Consider the following 19854-nt stretch of genomic DNA (forward strand, 5'->3'; position numbering starts at 1 on the left):
AGAGGCCGGCAGGCTGGACGCCAATGCTGTCGTTTATTGCGTGGAATGGGGGCGTGGGGTTAGGGGCGTGGGGCGCGGCGGGCGCTGCTGCCTCGGCTCGTCAGTACATTCATCTCGACGGTGGCCCGGCCTCGCCCCGCGCCCCGGCGCCACGGGGCCTGCCGGGCCCTGGACGCCGGGCTCGGAGGGGCTGGGTGTGCCCGCCCCGGGGAGGTCAGCACGGACGCGCGCGGACGGGCCGGGCCGGTTATTGCGTGAGCGATGGGGGCAGCAGGAAGCCGGCGGCCGAGTATTGCACTTAAAAAACAGAATCCTCCGGGGGCGGGCGGGCCACCTACGGGGCGGGCGGCGGGGTCCACAGCCTCCTCCTCCGGCCGCGGCCGCCCCGTCCCCTTTCACAGTTGGGGGAACTGAGGCACCGCGGTGAAGGCAGCCCCCGCGCTCGCACACGCAGGCGAGGCCGCCGGGAGGGGGGCGAGGACGAGGTGGGGGGCGCAGGGCTGGGGCTCGCGGGGGTGGGGGTGCCCCGCCCGCCCGCCGACTACTACTGCCTGGGCTCCTCTATGGCTTCTGGGGCGGGCGGCCGGGCAGCGCGATGCCATGGCTTTGGTGTGGGTGACGGCCCGCCCCCGGCCCGCCCGGGCCCGCGGGGCGGCGCGCGAAGGTCACAAGTTGGACGAGAGGCGCGAGCGCGCGGAGTCCAGCGGGTCGAGGCCGCCTGGGGCGGGGGGCGCGGCGGGCGAGGCCGAGTCCCTGCGGTCCGGGCTGCGCGGGGCGGCCCTGGCGGCGGGCGCGGGCCCCAGGCGCGGCGTGGAGCTGCTGGCGGGGCGCGCGGAGGCCGCGGGGCCGGGCGCGGGCGCGCCGTGGGGCAGCGAGGGCTGCGAGGCCGACAGCGGGCGCGAGGCGCGGCTCAGGCGGCGGGCGGGCAGCGCGGGCCCGGCGCGGGGGGCGGCGGGGGAGCCGGGCGCGCCGCCGTAGGGCGAGGGCGAGGTCCGCGGCGCCCGGGGGCTGGCGGGCGCGCCCGGGGGGCTGGCGGCGGCGGCGGGCGCGGGCCCCGGGGGCGGGCGGCGCACGAGGCGCGGAGAGCCGAGCGCCAGCGGCCCCACGAGCGGCCGCGCCACCTGCGGGCAGAAGCTCATGGCCACGGCCTGCTGCAGCGTGGCGATGGCCGAGGTGACCTGCGGCGGCGGCGGCGGCGGGAAGAGGCCTGCGCGCTGGCCCAGCTCCGCCTGCTGCACCATCTCGCGGTCGTACTTGACGATCTCCTGGATGATCGCGTTCTCCTGGTTGTTGAACACGCCCGAGTTCAGGTCGTGCTGCACCTTGTGCAGCAGAATCGAGTTCTTCTTGCCTGGGGGCGGGGCGGGGCGGGGTGTCAGCGTGGGCGGGCGCGGGCGGGGGAGGGCTCCCCCGGCAGCTGCATGCATGCGGCGCCTCCTGCACGCACCCAGCGGGCGCGGCATCCGGGCGCCTAGGGCTGCGCGCCGGGCCCAGCGCGCCCGGCACACCCGCGAGGCACGGCCGCACGCACAGTGCCCCCTGCACCGAGGCAGCACCAGGCACCTGCTGGCGCCACACGCACACCTGCTGTCGACAAGCACTCATGGAGCACCTGCTGTGTACAGCAAGCTCGTGGACAGCACACGCGTGCACAGCAAGCAGGTGTCGGGCGCTCCGTCTGGGCCGCGGCGCACACAGCACTCCCCATGCACGGAGCCCCTGCCCACAGCAGATACCACCTGTCTGCCACGGATAGCAAGCAGAACTGAGCACCTACTGTATGCCGTAAGTACGCACAACCTGCCGCCCCATATAGCAAGCAGGTATCAAGTACCTGCTGTATACAAGCATTAACCGAGGACTTGTGAGTAGGAAGCACATTGAGCACCTACTGCGTAGGCAAAGCTGGCGTGAGACACCTACTGTATACCGCCAGCGTGCTTGGGACACAAGCACGGCTTTTTGTATACAGTAAACATGTATTGCGCTCCCACAGTATACAGCAAGCACATGAGGTGCCTGCTGTGTACACGAAGCGGGTATCATGCTAAAGCAAGCGTGCATTGTACCTCCTGTGTACAGTAATCCATGTATTGAGCACCTGCAGTGTACAGCAACACACGGAGAACACTTGCCTGTACACAGCCGGAGCGCTCCATGCCCGCCACATGCATAGCAAGCATATGTGGACAGCCTTCTGTATACAGCAAACATATCTAAGCACCTCCCAAATATGTTGAGCACCTACTGTAAGAGCAAATGGTTGAGTGCCTGTTGTATATAAATGTGAATTGAATGCCTTTTGTGTACCGGGAAGTCTTTGCTCTAACACCTCTGCACTCCGCCCAGGCCTTTCCAGTTGTCTTTTTTCCCCCAAATAGCAGCGAGGGCCACGGTCGGCCTGACTCCCGTAGCTAGTCGTCAGCCAGTCCTGAGGGCTCTCACGTCACCCCCTGCCTCTCTCTGCACCCAAGGCCACCTCGCTCATGGCCAGGCCCCGTCTCCCTCCTGTGTACTACTCACCTGTCCCATGCCAGTCCCGTCAGGTCCTCCCCGGCCTACTCGGCCCCGTGCACCTGCTCCCTGCCTCCTCTCCCCCCCCTCCCCCCCAGCTTCTCCAGGTGCCTGGACTCCAGGCCTTTGCACATGCCGTGTCCCTGTCTGCCTGGCAACAGCTACTCATCCTGGCCTCCACCCAGCCTCACAAGGCATTCCCGCCACCCCCACACCCCCTCCTCTGACATCAGCCTGCGGGGGGCCTGCGACACAGCCTCTTGGCCCACCATCCACACCTCCTGGCACTCAGGTGCTCAGCAAACATCTGCCACGTGAACTGAAGTTCTGCACAACTGGGAACTCCCCCACGCTTCCTCTTCCTCGGGAAACCAGGGCCACGTTTGGCCAAGGGACAGAGCAGGTCAGACTGGTCTGGGGACTCGTGGGGGCCCGGAGGCCCAGCTGGGCCGCACCGCCTCATCTCGGGTTGATGCCCCCCAAGACCGGCCTACTCACCAATGCGGTCCAGGCGGTCGATGGCGACAGTTTCGAAGGCCCGCCGCATCATGGGATACTCCTCCAGCACCTCGTTGAAGTTGTCCACGCTCAGGGAGTAGAGGCGGCAGTAGGTGTCCGCACGCACGCTGGCCGTGCGCCGGCCCCGCGTCAGCAGGCAGATCTCTGCGTGTGGCCAAGGGCGCCGGCCTCAGCCCGCCAGGTCCTAGCCGCCGGCTACACCCACCTGCCCCACCCACCCGGGCCTCCCACCGACCAGGCGTGCGCTCCAGCCTCCTGGCCTCCGCCTGCCCTGCACCCACCCCCGTCCCCACAGACGCTCACCCCCAAAATAGGAGCCGTCGGACAGCTTCATCTCCTTGTTGCCTTTGGTGAGCACGCTGACCACGCCGTGCTGGATGAAATACATCTTCTTGCCGATGGTGCCCTCGCGGATGATGTAGTCACCCGGCTGGAAGACCTCGAATTTGAGTTTGGTCAGCATGGCTGTGACAAAGTTGGGGTCGGCGTTGGCAAACAGCGGCATCGAGGCCACCAGCTTCCGGCAGTTGAAGTTGACGATCTCCTGCGGGGGCAGGACGCAGGGGTGACGCGGGGCACCGTCCTGTGTCCATCGGGCCCTCGCCTTGGGCCCATCTCCTCCCTCAGATCCCGCAGCTTCTTCATCTACCAACGGAGTTTGGCACTTGAGCCTGAGAGCCGGCATCTTACGAGGCGGAGCCCGAGCTTTTACCGCCAAAGACCGGAGCAAGAAAAGGTGTGTGTGTGTGAGCAACGCCGGCCTGTGCGGTCAGGCAGGAAAAGGCCATCAGAGGCACGAGAACCGGGAAGGACAAAGTGACGCTAAAGCTCTTTACGATCGTTCTTTTAACACGGTGATCTGGGAAACCCAAAAGAACCCACGGAAACTGAAACAGTAAGAGGAGGGCAGCCCAGTGGCCCAGAGGTTTGGCACCACCTAAAGCCCGGGGTGTGATCCTGGAGACCCAGGATCGAGTCCCACATCGGGCTCCCTGCATGGAGCCTGCTTCTCCCTCTGCCTCTCTCTGTCATGAATAAATAAATAAAATTTTTAAAAAATAAGTAAATGAAATAAAACAGTGAGAGGAGTCAAGTCGAGACGGCCAGTGCGAAGATGAAAAAGGCAGCATCAGAACCCAGGGCCTGTAAAGGACTCCTCAGGGTGAGCGCGGAAACGTCCCAGGCTCGGCCTGCCCTGCGCAGCGGCCAGGTGAGGGTGTCGCGCTCACCCCCCGCCCCCCAGCGCGGCCCGCAGTACGACACTGCAACAAAGGGGGAGCTTAGCCTTGGAAAGAAACCCAGCAGCCTTTCTGCACAGACAAGACCCCTCGGAAGAGGCCGCGGCTTGGGGAGACCCCACCTGCGCCGGCGGACGGCCAGGAAAGGCAGCCCGGCCCGGGCTGGAGAAGCGCCGGCGCCTGTCTGGGGAGGACGCGGAGCCACCCCCGGCGGCGCGGTCGGACGCCGGAACACCTCGCCGCCACAAAGACGGAAGACGTCCGCTGTCCCCGTTCACTCACACGTGTGGCGGGATCGCAGAGGACATGCCATCGGGTTTGCTTTTGAGCTGCTGAAGGCCGGCAACGTCGTTCAGCAAGAACAGCAGGAAAGCCTGCTAGTCCGGAAGGAGAGCGGAGGGGGGACGGCCCCACACCGCGCGCCTGCCCCACGGCCTGCACGGCCTCCGCGGGTGTGGGCGTGGGGGGCCGGATGCAAGCCCAGAGACCCCCCCCCCCCCCCCCGCGCACGGCGGCCGCTGGGGGCGCCCCACAAGCCACCCAGCGAAACCAGCCGCGGCCACCGGGTAGCGGGAGACGGACCCGGATCGCTTCCCCACACGGCCTCTCAGGCTCGTTCCAAGGGGACCCACATGTGGAAAACCAAACCAGAGAAGTCTGCGCTGTGCACCTGCTGTATACAGGTGCAGGTATGGGGGCCTCCTACAGCACGTGTGTACGGGGCACCTGCTGTATACAGAGAGTAGGTGTGGAACACGGAACACCCACTCGGTACAGCAAGCACGTATTTAGTACCTGCTGCATACAGCAAGCGCTCGTGCAGCATGAAAATCCCATATGGCAAAGAAAAACCCACAGTAAGCAAAGTTAAAGGACAAACAGCCATTGGGGTGGAAGTTTGTGTCACATAAAGTCCCCCAAACATAAAGGACAAAAGAGCAGCGACAGTTGTGGCCGGTTCTCGGAGAAACACAAGTGAAACAGCCCATCGTCACGTGGGAAGATGCTCAGCATCGCTCAGAAGAAGAGAAACGCAGCTGAGGCCTCCCCACAGGCTCCTCTCACCTGGGCTTTGGGGTGTGCGTCCCTCGTGCTCGCTCCCAGAGGGCCCGGACCCTACCCTCGGCCCTCACCCCGCCGACGGTGGAGGTGCCCGCAGAGCTCAGGGAAGGAGGGCAGGGCCCGGGGCCTCAGTCTGCGGGGCCCCCAGCGGGCAGCGTCCAGCACGGGGGCTGGGAGAGGCCGCACACCTCTGCTTGGGGACAGAACAGGTCACGGGGGATGCCCTCCGGGGACCCAGGGCTGCGGCCGGTGGTAGTGGCTGTGCCGCTGATCCGGGGCACTGGGCGGCTCCGTGCGCGGAGCCTGTGGCTCTTGATCTCAGAGTCATGAGTTCGAGCCCCACGTGGGGTGTGGAGATGATTTTAAATACACAAATATTTCTAAAAGCCCCACAAACTACTGGGCCGTGTGCCTTTTCTGATCTGTGGGGTCTGTGTCTATGAATGAATGAATGAATGAATGATCCAGTACAATTAAAGGTTTTCAGTGAGTGCCCACCTCCTGGGGGCAATGTCCCCACCCCCCGAAGGAATTCCCCCCCGGCCTCCCTCCCCCTCCCCCGGTCCTCGGTTCCCTCCCCGGGGCTGTGCCCTCCACCTGGGGGCCTGCAGGCTCCCCGGCCTCCCCGAGGGTGCAGGGCGGGCCTCACAGCAGGTGCCCAAGAACGGCCGGCTGAGGCCTGCGGGCTAAGCCGTGTCCCCCGAATCCTGTGTTCAAGTCCTGACCGCCGGTGCCTGTGAACAGGACCTGACTCGGAAACAGGGTCTCGCAGGTGTGGTCCCGGGCTGTGGAGGCCCCGGAGCCAGCGACAGGTGCCCTTACACGCAGGGGGACGCGGCACTTGGGCCCGAGGCGGGGTCGGGGTCGGGGTTGGGGAGGCAGCCGCAGGGCCTGCCAGCCACGCCGGGGTCTCCGGTCTCGGGCCCAGGACGCGCAGGCCACGTCCCCGCTGCTGTCAGTGGCCGGGTGGGTGGGCTCGGCGGGCCGGGGTCCCTGAGGCCGCGAGGGGTGGCGCTGGGTCGGGGGTGACCCCGGGCCCGCCCTCCCCCGCCCCGCCTCACCTCCCGCAGCGGCCCGTTGAGCTCGCCCAGGATGCTGTCCTCGTCGAACATCTTGCCCTGGTAGCGGTGCTCGTAGTAGTCGTGGATCTTCTGGCGGAAGTCGGCGGGCAGCTTGTGGAAGGACATGTACTGCTCCACCTGCTTGTACTGCACAACGGGGCGGGGGCCCGGGTCAGCGGCGACCACGACAACAGACTCGGGGTGCCCCGTTCACTCTGAGTTGCGGGTGAACAGCAAGACGCGTTAGGAGCTTCTGGGTGGCATTTGGGGGCAGCGTATATGAGGGCAGGATTTCCCTGCCTCCCGGGAAACGGCTGGACGGCGGGACTGCGGGCCCTTATCGGAGGTGGACAGACCCCCGGGCCCCAGATCCCAGACCCCGTCCCGGAGGCGCCCAGCCCTGCCGCTGGCTCTGGCTCCCCTCCCCAGAGATCTTTCCAGAAACTGGCTCAGCCCCTCCTGGGCAGGGTGGGGGTGTGGGCAGCAGGCCGGGGTGCCAGGCCCTGCTGTCCCCAGGACGGTGCCCCCAGGGGTCTCCCAGCCCATTTCCGCCCCGGCTCCGCCCGCACACAGCTGCCCTGAGCTCAGCGGAACCCGTGACGCCGGGCGGGTGGCAGCACCAGCTCATGTTTGGGTGTGAGGCCCGTGGCTTCCGGACAGCCGGGGGCTCTGGCTCCAGGCCCAGCTGACCCGGCTGACCCGGCTGGCACCGCAGGGGGCGGGGGGGGGGGCCGCCACTAGGGAGCAGCGCGGGGCGTGGGCGGCGTCTAGGAGGCAGCTTGGCCGCCGCCCACCCGGACCCAGGCCTGACCCTGCAGACCCTGCCCCCGCCCAGGGCCCCAGAGGCCTCTGAGGGCCGCAGTGCGTGTCCTCGCACGACCCCAGGGCTCGCAGACTCTGCCCCACGTGTCTCCTGCCCCAGTCCCTCCCAAGCTGGTCTGGAGATCCTGGGGTGAGCCCGCCTCCGAGACAACCCCCCCACCCCCAGCCCGTTTGGACCCCTGGCTCCCACTGCTCGGCTTGCGTCCCCCCCAGGCCCCAGACTCCGCTCCCTCTGTCACCGCCTCGGGGCCCTTCCAGCTCCTGCTCATCACAGCACCGGCCCCTCCAGGTGCCCAGCCCCCGCCCCCACCGGCCCCCCGCAAACACAGCACAGGAGGCCGGGGGACAGTGCAGGGGCCCCCAGACCTCCAGAGGGTGCCGTCCCCCTCAGACCTTCTCCTGGTACTGGCGCCGCGAGGAGTCCAGGGACTGGATGAGGGCAGTGGCGTGGCCAATGAACATGGCGTAGCAGGTGGCGCCCACGATCATGCTCAGCATCGTCAGCCAGATGTCCGTCATGCTCTCCGGGGCCTGCCGCCCGTAGCCGATGCACAGCATGTGGCTCATGGCCTTGAAGAGCGCGAAGGAGTACAGCTCACTCCAGGAGTGGTTCTGCAAGGCCATGGGGGGCGGTGGGAGGGCGCTCGCGGCCCCGGGCGCTCTGTCAAGGCCATGGGGGGCGGGGGTGCTCGTGGCCCCGGGGGGTCGGTCAAGGCCATGGGGGAGCTGGGGGGGCTCGCGACCCTGGGGGGTCGGTCAAGGCCATGGGGGGGCTGGGGGGGCTTGCGGCCCTGGGGGGTCGGTCAAGGCCATGGGGGGCAGGGGGTGCTCGTGCCCCGGGGGGTCAGTCAAGGTCATGGGGGGTTGGGGGGGCTCGCGGCCCTGGGCGCTCGGTCAAGGCCATGGTAGGTAGGGGGGCTCATGGCCCCCGGTGGTCAGTCAAGGCCATGGGGGACAGGGGGGCTCATGGCCCCCGGGGGTCGGTCAAGGCCATGGGGGGCGGGGGGAGGGCGCTCCCAGCCCCCGGGCAGGCTCATCACCCTAGGCTGCTGTCTGGCACCCGGGGCGCCCTGTACACAGTCGGGGTGTCAGCCGGGCACCAGCAGGTGCTTGGGCCCCCCCACCGTGCTTTCTGTTCTTACGGCCCGTGACCCTGCCTTCCCCTTTCAGGGTCCCGATAAATAAAGCTGCCTTTTAAGTACATGTGTGTCACCGAGAATAGAATCAGTCGGAAGAAAACTGCGAGCCGATGACATCATCTCTGGTGACAGACGAGGTCATTGTGCCTCTCGCGGGGTCTGGGAGCCGCCTGGGTGGTCGGGCCTCGGGGCCCGCAAGCCCGGGGGAAGCCGGGGGAGCCCCCCAGCGCCCGGCCGAGCCCCGCCGCTCACCACCATGCCGTTGATGGAGACCCAGCAGTTGCGCGGGAAGTCCTGCAGCATGGGCACCAGGAACTGCAGGCAGCCGTCCCAGTGGCACAGCAGCAGCATCATGCTGATGAGGTTGCAGATGCGCATGACCGCGCTCGCCAGGTCGTAGGTCATGTGGAAGATCTGCGGGGCGCGCGGGTCAGGGTCCCGCCTGAGGGTCCCCGCCTCCCCTCCCCACTGCCCCCTGTGACCGCGTGTGGCCCCGCCCGAGGCCTCGTCCCCAGAGCCCCCAGACCCTCCCCTTCAAGCCTGGTGACGGCCGGGAAGGGGGAGGGGACATCGCCAGCGCGGGGGAGGGGGGTGGAGGGCGTGGGAGCAGGGGTCGGTGACCCCAGAAGAGGCCCGACTTGGGGCGGCAGGAGGGGGGCGGGCGTAATCTCGCGTGATCTGGCCCCTCTGAGCCGCTGGGCTCCTGCCAAGGGGGCCGTGGGCTCCTCCTCTTACAGCGCCCGGGAAGGGAGGTCGCCTGCGCCGGTCCGTGCTCACCGGGCCGCCCGGGACCCCCACGACTTCCCCGTACTGTGGCTCCACCCAGGCCCTTGCAGCACCCCCGGCGGCCCCCGCCCCCCACCTGCTTGCACCTGGAGGCCCCCCCGCAGCTGACACCCTCCGCCCCGCCACCTGCCTGCACCCAGAGCTCCCCACTCCCCCCACCTGCCCGCACCCGGCGCCCCCTGCCCGTACCTGACACCCTCTGCTCCCTGCCCACCCACACCAGGCGCCCCCCTCCGACCTGCCTGCACCCGGCGCCCCCCACCCACAGCTGACACCTCCACCCATGCCCACCCACACCAGGCACCCGCCCCACCTGCTTGCACCCAGCACCCCCCGGCTGCACCCAGAGGCCCCTGCACCCAGCGCCCCCCGCCCACACCTGACACCCTCCGACCCCACCTGCTCGCACCCAGAGCCCCCAGCCCCCTGCCCGCACCTGACACCCTCCACCCCCCTGCCCGCCCACACCCAGCGCCCCCTGCCCCCCCACCGGCCCGCCCCCGCCCGCCCCCCCACGCCGCCCGCGCGGGCTCACCTCCTCCCACTGGTGGATGTAGCGGATGAGGCGCGAAAGGCGCAGCAGCCGCAGGAGGCTGAGGATCTTGGTGAAGCGCACGATGCGCAGCGCACGCGCCGTCTTGTAGACCTCGGAGTCAATGCCCTTCTCCACGATAAGGAAGATGTAGTCCACGGGGATGGAGGACACGAAGTCCACCACGAACCACGTGCGCAGGTACTTCTTCTTGATCTTCTCGGGGTCCAGGATGATCTCCGTGTTGTCCTCGATCACGATGCCCGTGCGGAAGTTCAGCACCAGGTCCATGAGGAAGAACGTGTCCGAGACCACGTTGAACACGATCCACGGGGCCGTGGTCTCGTCTTTGAAGAAGGTGATGCCCACAGGGATGATGATGAGATTTCCCACCATGAAGAGCAGCATGGTGAAGTCCCAGTAGAACCTGGGGGCGAGGCACCGCTGTCACCCCAGCCTCCGCCCCTGCGTGCCCTGCAGGGGCCTGACGTCCCCACCGAGGACCGGCCCGGATCTCGCCTCCTCCAGTGGAGCCAGGACTTTGGTCTTGACTCCCAGGTACTGTGTACCCCGCCTCCGGGAAGCCCTCCCACGCCTAGCCAGCACCCCACTGCCCGCTGGGCTCCCCCCCAGCCTGGGTCCCTCCAACCTGACCTCCTGGAAGAAGCAGGAGGCCCGACAGAGCCCAAGAGGTGGCCCCAGACTGCCTAAGCGTGCCCCATGACCCCAGAGGTCCAAATGTGAGACGCAGGGTGAGCGTCCAGGAAACCAGTCTGGGTGAGAAAGGAGAGGGGAGACCAGCAAGGAGGAGGGAGGAGGGGAGGGCGGGCTGGGGGCAGCACCCCAGTGTCCGGAGCAGCTGGGCTCCCGCAGACGGGGTACGGGCACCCCAGGGGGCAGAGGCAGCGAGGTAGGGACCGAGGAAGGGACCGAGGCCTGCAGGGGGGCGGATGGCGGGAGGAGCCGAGAGGCCGGACAGCGGCAAATGCTCCTGAGGATGTGGGGACTGGTTGATCCCACTGCCAGGACCCCCGGGGCAGACGCAAGCCCCCAGGTGCATTCAGCGGCCCCCGGGGAGGCCCCCGGGAAAGGCCCAGGCTGCGCATCGAGCTGTGAATACAGTGTGAGGACGGTCAGGCCGTCCGGGACGTGCATCACAAGCACCCCGGGACCACCGTGCCGTTGGCTCCCCAAGACTGTAGCCTGGGGGGTGCCCAGGGGGCTCCGTCGGTGAAGCCTTCGGCTCAGGTCCTGATCCCGGGTCCGGGGGTCCAGTCCTGCTCGCCGCGGGGAGCCCGCTTCTCCCTCCGCCCCTCCCTGCCTCCCACGCGCTCGCTCTCACTCTCTCAGATAAATACATAAAATCTTTTTTAAAAAAGTAAACAGAATTTCCGTCTGACGCAGCAATTCCACCGCTAGGTGTGAACCCCAAGAACTCAAACAGATGACCTCACAGGACATTCCCAGGACCATGGTTCAAACAGACAATGGTGGAAGCTTCCGGGCTCCCTCACCCGCCCCGGGGACGGACCCCGGCCCACGACGCTCAGGGAGGGAACCAGACACAGGAGGCCCCGCGGGGTGGAGTCCACGCGTGTGACACGTGCAGGACGGGCTTGCCCACGCACGGGGAAGGGGGCTGGGGGGGTCCGGGGGGGAGGACATGGTGGGGCAGGGAGTTTTGTTTGGGAGGATGAGAAAGTCCTGACGTGGGTGGTGGTGATGATCGCACAACATTGTCACTGTACCTAATGCCATATTAATGCACATTTGTAAACAATTAAATGCCAAATTCTGTTACACATGCGTCGACATCACGCTCTGAGACCGTGGGGTGGGGGTCTCAGGGGAGCACATGCCCTAGATCTGGGGCCGGAGCCCACACAGCCCGCCTAGGTTCAGGTAAAGGAGGGTCTCGAATTCTGATCGTGTATTTTAGTTCTCCCGTGACGCCGCAGGGAGCGACCCCCGGTGAGCCCGCTAGCTGTCCAGGTGTTCCCCCCCCAGGCAGGTGCGTGCGGGGCTCTCCCCGTCGTGGCCCGGGGCTCACGAGCACTTAGAGGAGGCTCGACCCTGCTTGGGCAGGACGGGCCCGGCTCCCTGGCTCCTCCTCCCGCATGGATGGAAGCGCGGGCCCGGAGCCCGGGGCTGGGGTTCGCCAACATGAGCCCAAAGAAATAAAAAGCCGTAAGATGCAGCCTGGCCTGGCCCCGGTGAGCTCCCGTTCTGGGAGCCACGGAAGTAGGCACCCTCTGGCCAGCGCTGCAAGGGGGGGCGCTAACACCGCCCGCGGGGCGACCCGGGCTTCCACTTCGGGGAAGCGATCCCAAGGAAGCTGTCCAAGAGGAAGAGAAAAAAATTAAAAACCAATTTGTACCAAGATGTTCACAGCAGCTCAGTCTTAGAGAGCCAGAGGCTGGAAGGCACCCAACGGCTCACACTTGGGCGGCAACAGCCAGACCGGGCTGACACCCAGTTCTCCCGCCTGCTGGCAGGTGCGGCCGCGGGCAAGTCCACGGCCCGGGCCCAGGGAGGAGCTGGGGGTGGGAGCCCCTCGGCTGACGGGCAGAGCCTCCCCAGTGCAAGAGGACCGCGGCAGGGGTGGGGGGGCGGGCGGGGCGGGGGTGGGGGGCCCACGGGAGTACCCGGGGCGGGACGGACACTTGGACGGGGCGAAAGGGACTGACGACGTGGGGTCGTATTAAGGGCAAAATCCAGTAACCGCTCAAAATTTAAGGACTTCCTTTGGCTGAATGCAGCCTGGCTCTGGGATCCGGGATGGAGGGGCCCCACCTGCCTGCTGCCCTGCTCCCCCCTCCCAGCCCCCAGCGCTTCCACGGCGTGAGGCTTCTGATCCCACTCACCCTCCCTGAACAGGGCCTGCCCTGGGACAAAGTAGGAAAGAGTCACTGAGGAGGCCAGAGGCCTACAAACGGGTTGGGTGGGGGGCTAGAAACCGCCAGGGGGCCTAGAAACCATGGGGGGGGGGGCTAGAAACCCCTAGGGGGCCTAGAAACCATGGGGAGGGGCTAGAAACCCCCAGGGGGCCTAGAAACCATGGGGGGGGGCTAGAAACCCCTAGGGGGCCTAGAAACCATGGGGGGGGGCTAGAAACCCCCAGGGGGCCTAGAAACCATGGAGGGGGGCTTGAAACCCCCAGGAGGAGCCTAGAAACAATCTGCAGGGCTGGCGTGTGGGGGCCTCCTGGGCGGGGGGGTCGGGCAGGCATCCGACACAGATGTGGCCCAGCCAGGGAGTCCCCAGCCTGCGCTCCCAGAACCTGTCCTCTGTCTACACTGCACCTGTCTAGGCTCAGGGTCAGGGTCAGGGTCAACCCTCGTTCGACCTGGGGCCGCGTCCACAGCCCTGGCCCCTGGAGTGGCCCCCGGCCCTGGCCCTCGGTACTGCTTGTCTTCCTGGGGCAGGGGGTCCTCTGGGTGTACGAAGAGGCGGAGCGGGGCTGAGGAGACAGAGGGCTCTGGGGCAGCTCCGGGCCATCACTAGGGTGACCCACTGCTCTAAGCAGGATGCCCCGTATGTGCCCAGAGCCGTGACCCTTGCCCTCTCACGCCCTCTGGTCCCCCCGACAGACACCGCACCTACCGAGGGGAACCAAAGGTCTGGCACAAAGGACCCAGCTGGGGGACAGGGAGCACAGGTCTGCTCGGCCTGACCCCGACCCCGACCCCGCTCCTGGGCTGTGCGGCCTGGGACTCCCCGCCGTCCTCCCTCCCACATCGGCCCCCCCAGGACGGGTGCGGGGTGTGCAGGGGCAGCCAGCAGGGCCCAGGGCTGCGCCTTCAAGGACTATAATTAAATCCCGTAGTTTAAATCGCCCCAGTGGGGCCCCCACCCCAAGGAACCCCAGGTCCCCAGTGCTGTGTACTGCGCCCTGCCCCCGGGAGGGCAGCGGCCTGTCCACTGGGGAGGTCAGGGCTCGGGGCCCCGGCCCCCCATCACCCCACTCGCCGCACGGACACCGGCCTTCCGTGGGGGCCCAGCCCCGCCACCCCTCGGCCCGGGGCTCAGATGGAGAAACTGAGGCAGGCTGAGTGCTGAGTGACAGGACCAGGCCAGATGTGGGACCCGGGGGGACGGGGCAGATACAGGCGGGGAGGCGCCCCAGGATCCGGGCACTGAGAACCCCGCGGGAAACAGGCGGGATTTAGCGATCGGGCAAATCTGAAGGGATTAGGGCTGAGCTTGGGGATCAGGAGCGAGCAGGGGACGGGGATCAGGGCCTGAGCAGCCCGTGCGGGTACAGCCCCCGGGCGGTGTCAGGGATTAGGACGGGAAGCCGCGCCATCCCGGTGAGCCCTGCGGCCCGAAGGGAGGATACCCTGTGCCCGCGCAGACCAGCTCCGTCCCGCTCCCTCACCCGTGGGACCCGCACTCCACACGTGGTTGGGGGCGCCCCAGAGGGTCCCTCTGGCCAGAGCGGGAGGGTGTCTCGGAGGGCGTGGCGGGCGGGCAAGGGGGAGAAGCAGCCGTTGGGGAGAGCCCGGGGACAGCGCGCCCAGGCCGAGGAGCAGCGCGGGCCAAGGTCCTGCGGCTGCGGTGAGACGTCCCCTGTCACGGCCGGCCGGGTGGTCTGGGGCTGGAGCACGGATGCGAGGACTTGGGTGAGGGTGGGAGGCAGGGTCTGCAGCCTGGGGAGGTGCCCGGGGAGCTGCCCAGGGAGGGGTCGACGGACACATGCACACCTCGGGAAGCCTGCGCTGGCCAAGGGAGGGTCAGGAGGGGGCGGGAGGGGGCGGGAGGGAGACGGGGTGGCCTGCGCTGCGTGGGTCTGGGGCAGGCACGGGGCACCCACCTGAGCATCGCCCTGGCCCTGCCCGGTCCCCGTCACGGTGAGGCCAGGGCCTTGGACATGCGACATGCTTAAGGCGGGGACCCCAACTCCCAAGCTCTGGCAGGAGGGCCCCGGAGAGAGGAGGGGGCCTCGGCCTCCCCGGCCCCTCGCCCGGCCCTGCCCTCCGCATGGCCCACGGAGTCCCCTTCCCCGCCCCCCGACAGGAGGACAGGCCTCCCTGTCCCTATGGCGCCCCGGTGCCCGTGAGCTGGGTCTGCAGCGGGAGAGCCTCGGCCCTGACCCCCCCGCCTCCGTGCCCCCCCCCCCCGGATAATACAGGATTTATTCCCACGAGCTAATGCAGGGATTTGCTGAGAGCGCGGTGCACTGATCTCCCACAGCTCCGCCAGGCCATCTGGGCCGAGAGACCTCAGGGCCATTGGGTTCCGCACGCCGCCCCCCCAGGCCCCTTGGGGACCCCAGAGGGCGTGACACAGACCCGGGTCAGCGTCCACTGGTCCTGGGCTCGTCTAGATGCCTCTGAGGGGCAGGAGAGGGACTGGCTCTTCTCCTTCCCGTCACACAGGCCTCTGGGCGGCCCAGGATCAGGGACTACGGGACCCAAGTCACAGTGGCAGGGGAGACTCAGATCAGACCTGGGAGGCACTTATAGGCTTGGGGAGGCCTGGCAGCGTCGCCCAAGCTCTCCCAGGGCAGTGAGGACTGTGCCGCCAGGCCCTCCGGCCCCACAGCCCAGGGCTGCGTGTGTCACTGTCTGGGAGGTGGCGTCAAGTGGCGGAGAGTAGGACGGGTGGTCCCAGCAGGTCCCCGCAGGCCCCACGCCTGCCCACCATTTCCCCCTAGGTTGGGGCTGGTCCAGGGGAAGGGAACAGGAATTAACTCCCCGCATCCCCAGAGAACCGGGCGGCATGGCTGGGGTAGTCCTCACAGCCCCGCCCCTCACAGTTAGGGGAAACCAAGGCAAGGAGGCCCAGCCACCGGCAGCACAGGGCAGGGGGGCTGGTGACTACCCCCAACACCCTGCACATTGGGCCTTTCCCCGGGGCTTGCTCTGCGCCCCAACACCTCCCTCCACCCACTCCCGTGAGTCTAGTCAGGGCAGCCGCGGCCCGGGGCACATGAGGCACAGCCAGGGTGGCTCCAGGTCACCAGACACGAACTGCCCTGCTCTCGATGCCAGGTGTGTGCCAGGCCGGGCGGCGTGGGGACGGCTTCCCAGACACGCAGCAAAGTCAGAGCTCGAGGAAGTGGCGACCCCATGGCCTTGGGCAGGGAGCCTGGGGCCGCCCTCCAAAATCTCTTTTGCTTTCAAATCCTGCACAGTGCGAGGGTGCAGGCGCCAGAGAGGATGGCATCCGTGCAACCGGGTCAGATGTGAAAGAGGCAAGTGTGGAAACGGGGCCCAGAGGGGCCCCTGCCCGGCGCTCTGCCAACTGCTTTCAAACGCTCAGGCCCGCAGCCCAGGCCCAGGTGCCCCCGATCTCTACAACCCCCAGAAGACCTTTCTCCTCCCGGGTCCTCCTGGCCTGGATGGGCCAGAGCTGGGGCCACAGCCAGGACCGGGGGGCCGTCAGCCCAGGCATCAACCCCCCGTTTGCCCCTGACGAGTTGTGTGACTTTGGGCAAGCAGCTGTACGTCCGTGCTCCCTTCCTGTGACCAGCGGCCGCATCCACCTCGCGGCCCACACGGGACCTGAATCCGTATGAGTAAGGTGTCCCCGCAGCACCTGACCCAGGAGGACCTCAGGAGGCTTGCGGTTCGGGATTGGAGGGGCCGACGATCCCAGAACACGGGGTCCGGAGGCCCCGCCGCATCCCAGTGTGGGGGTATCATAAGCGTTCGGTCCGACGGCGTGTCCCCTCGTCCCGACCACAGGACACGCTCACCACGTCTTAGGGTTTATCTGCTCAGCCCGCACCACGTGGACTGCCCGGAGCCTCACAGGTGACCACGCTCAGAAGGGCACGAGGACCAGCAAGCCCCACTCCTCCCGCCCGCCCTCGCCGCCCCCGGTCACCAGGCTGCAAACTGCCCCTCCTGTGGCCCCAGGACGCCGGGGCCACCCACTGCTGGCGGGGGAGGGGCAGCTGCTGCAGGCAGACGTGCTGGAGAAGCCCCGGAGCAATGGCTACTTTCTGCGGCCCCCTCCCCCTGCCCGCTGTGTGCCCGATGTCGCTCCCCGGCCCGCCGGCCAGATCACGGGATCACGAGTGCAGACACCGAGCTCTCCCGCCCGCAGCCCCGCCGTGTGGACCCCCTTCCTCCCCGGGGAACTCAGGCCGCTGGGCAGGCTTCCTCCGCCTCCCGGGGCAGGTCTGCAGGGTGAGGAGCCGGCGTCCACCTCTGTCCCGGGCCTGTGCGCCCCTTGGCGCCTGTTTCCTGAGCTATGAAGCGGGGCCAGGACAGGGGAGCCCCGTCCCCCCTGCGGACGCCGGCTCGGCGGGGCTCGGCGGGCCGCTGTCCGTGGTGCTGAAGCCGCGCGCGCCCGGCTGGACCCTCCGCGCCCGACCGGCCGCGTCCCTCACGGCTCCAAACTTCCCAGGCGGCGCACACCGTGCACACCCCCTGCACACACCGTGCACACCCCCTGCACACTCCCTGCACACACCGTGCACACACCGTGCACACCCCCTGCACACCCCCTGCACACAGCTCAGCTCGCCCGGCCGCCCGCACGCAGCCCCTCTCCGGGCACACCTACCACGCGGACACACCCCTAGGGCCCCCGGGTCACTCTGCCCATGGCCCCGGGCCCACGCCCCCTGCAGTCACATGCTCGTGATCACACACACGGCCCGCAGTGACACGCACGCTTCGCACCCGCAGGCCACGGGGCACGCGCCAGGGAGCACGAACCACAGACATCCTCGGCCTGACCCTGGGCCGGGCCGGCTCTGAGCCTTTCCACGCATCCGCCGCCTTGATCCACACCGACGTCTACACACCCACTGACACGCGGACACGCCGCCCCGCGGCTCCTGCCGCTGCGGACCCGGAGGCAGCTCGGGGACCCCGCGCGCCCGGCGCCCTCCCCGCGGCCCCGGCCGGGACCCTGCAGGCGCCTCCCTGGGGCGCGCGGCGCGGGCGGAGCCGCTGGACGAGGGCCCCGCGCCCTTCACCCCGCGCCGCCGGCCTCTCCGGGACGCGTCCTTCCCGAGCGCCCTTCCTTCCGCCTTCCTTCCGCGCCGCCGCCTCCCGGCGCCCACGTTCCCCTCTATTCGTCCTCCCGGCCCGGCCGCGCTCAGACCCCGGCCCGCGGGCGCGGGAGGGCGGTGCGTGGGAGGGGGCGCGCCGGGGGCTCGGCCGGGCCTGCGCGCTTCCCGCGCCCCTCCGAGGGCGGGGCCTCGCGGGGCGGGTCCCGGGCGCGCCGGGGGTCGGCGAGGGGCCCGAGGTCACCCCCGGGGCGCGCGGCCCCGCCCTCCCGCCGCGCGTCCGTCCCCGAGCCCCGGCGCCGCGGCCGCGCGGTACCTGAAGTCGCTGTACGGGTGGATGATCCAGGCCCCCGCCGACTTGACGCGCTCCTGCTCGCGCTCCACGGCCTTCTGGCTGCCGAACATCCGCAGCGAGAACTTGTTGACGCCCGGCTGCAGGAGCGCGCCGAACTGGCGCTGCATGAAGCTGGCCTGGCTGCCGCGCGGCTCCCCCGCCGGGCCCGCCTCCTCGCTGCCCGCCTCGTCCGCCGGCCCCGGCCCCGGCCCCGGCCCCGGCCCCGGCCCCGGCCCCGCGGCCCCGCGGCAGGAGAACGACACCTTGGCGCCGCGCGCCGGGCCCTCCGGCCCCGCGGGGCTGCACTGCGGCTCGCCGCGCCCGCACTCGCCGTTCGGGCTGCCCTTGGCCGTGCTCGCCGCGCCCGGGGTGGCCGGCCGCCCGCTCGAGCTGTCGCGGCTGCGGAGCCGGGCCCGCGGGCCGCCCTCGTCCGTCGCCTCCGGCGGAGCCGCCTCGGCCCGGGGCGCCGGCGGCGGGGGGGGCGCGGGCCCGGGGCCCGGGGGGGGCGCGGGCGGCGGCGGCGGCGGCTGCGGCTGGGGGGGCGCGGGCGGCGGCGGCGGCGGCGGCCCCGGCGCGGGGGTCGCGCCCGGACTGTCCCCGGGCCGCCCGCCGCCCCCGCGCGCGTCCATGGCGAGGCGGCGCCGGGCAGTGCGGAGCGGAGCCGCCGCCGCCGCCGCCGGCCCGAGCCCGAGGGAGGGGGGAGGCGGGGCCGGGGCCGGGGCGGAGCCGCGGGGGGCGGGGCCGCGGGGGCGGGGCGGGGCGGGGCGGGGCGGGGCGGCCCCCTCGGCCGGAGCCCCCTCCCCGCGCGCCGCGCCCGGGCCCCGCGCCGGGGAAACTGAGGCCGCGGAGGCGGGGACGGCCCAAGGTCGCGCGGCCGGAGGCCCGGGCGACGCGCTCAGACCTCGTCGCAGAAGGGAAACTGAGGCCCGCGGGAGGAAGGACGCGCCCAAGGTCACCGGGCTCGGCCGCGCCTCAGCCACGGCCTCCCCGCGCTGGGGCCGTCCCCGGGGCCGCGCCGGCCTCCCGCCTCCGTGGGCTCGAGAGTTTCCGTAATAAAAGGAGGGTTTTAAAGGTCAGAAGGGCCGGTGCTCTGCGGCGCGAAGGCCCGGGCGGGCGCGGACGCGGGGACGTGCGAGCGCGGGGGTCGCACCGCCACCCCCGCCCCCGCCCCCGCCCCCGCCCGCAAGGGAGGAACCGGGGCCACGGGGGGCGCCCCCCGGCGGCGCTGATGCGGCCCCCAAACAGCGCCCTGAGGGTCCGCGGCGGCTCATCTCCCGGGCGCTGGTGGGCTTTCAAACGGGGACGTGCCCAGGGGCCCGGGGCGGCCGCGGACTCGCACCCGAGGGCCCCACTGCCCTGGCCCCGGGGCTCAGGCCCTGCTGGCCACTCGGCCCCGCGCTCTGGGAGGATGCCTGAGGCTCCGTGTCCCGGGCTGGAATCAGGTTGGGGGGCTGTCTGGTGCTAGGGGACACGAGGGCACAGGCCCGGGACCGTCCCTAGCCGCCGGCCCCCATCCCAGCACAGCCAGAGGGGAGGAGGAGGTGTCCCAAGAGGCAAGTAGCGGGCAGAGACACAGGAGCGAGAAGGGACCTGGAGAACCCGGGAAGGAACGTTCCACCTTCATGCCTGCTCCCATGGGTGCATCCACCCGCCAGCGTGTCTCTGCACACAGCAGGTGCCCACGGGTGACAGGGGTGGACAGAGGCCTGGGTCTCCTGTGCTTCTACCCAGCAGGTCAGGCATCCAGGGGCCGCTCCCGCCCGCGGGCCAGACCTGCAGCCGGATGGGTGGGCGGCAGGGCTGCGCGTCCTGAGGCGGCGAGGGGAAGCTGGGCGGGCAGCAGGGTTGGCAGTGCCAGGCTGCAGCCCGCCCCGGGCAGAT

The 19854-nt window shown here is 69.5% G+C and overlaps 1 protein-coding gene and 1 long non-coding RNA gene across 2 annotated transcripts; one reads left to right on the top strand and one right to left on the bottom strand.

Moving 5' to 3' along the window:
* Positions 1-14: 14 nt before the first annotated feature.
* HCN2 (hyperpolarization activated cyclic nucleotide gated potassium and sodium channel 2) lies at positions 15-18602 on the bottom strand. The gene is made up of 8 exons (XM_025456629.3): positions 17956-18602; positions 9677-10100; positions 8608-8769; positions 7610-7828; positions 6395-6541; positions 3337-3577; positions 3013-3177; positions 15-1351 (listed from the first exon to the last, which is right to left on the bottom strand). Exons 1-8 carry the CDS (start codon positions 18600-18602, stop codon positions 666-668), a joined length of 2691 nt encoding a protein of 896 aa, XP_025312414.3. The 3' UTR covers positions 15-665.
* Positions 10095-11473, top strand: LOC125753099 (uncharacterized). Its single transcript, XR_007404119.1, has 2 exons — positions 10095-10231; positions 11093-11473. It is a non-coding gene; the product is annotated as an uncharacterized LOC125753099 (long non-coding RNA).
* Positions 18603-19854: the final 1252 nt, after the last annotated feature.

This window comes from Canis lupus, chromosome 20, assembly GCF_003254725.2.
Source record: "Canis lupus dingo isolate Sandy chromosome 20, ASM325472v2, whole genome shotgun sequence".
Taxonomy (NCBI): Eukaryota; Metazoa; Chordata; class Mammalia; order Carnivora; family Canidae; genus Canis; species Canis lupus.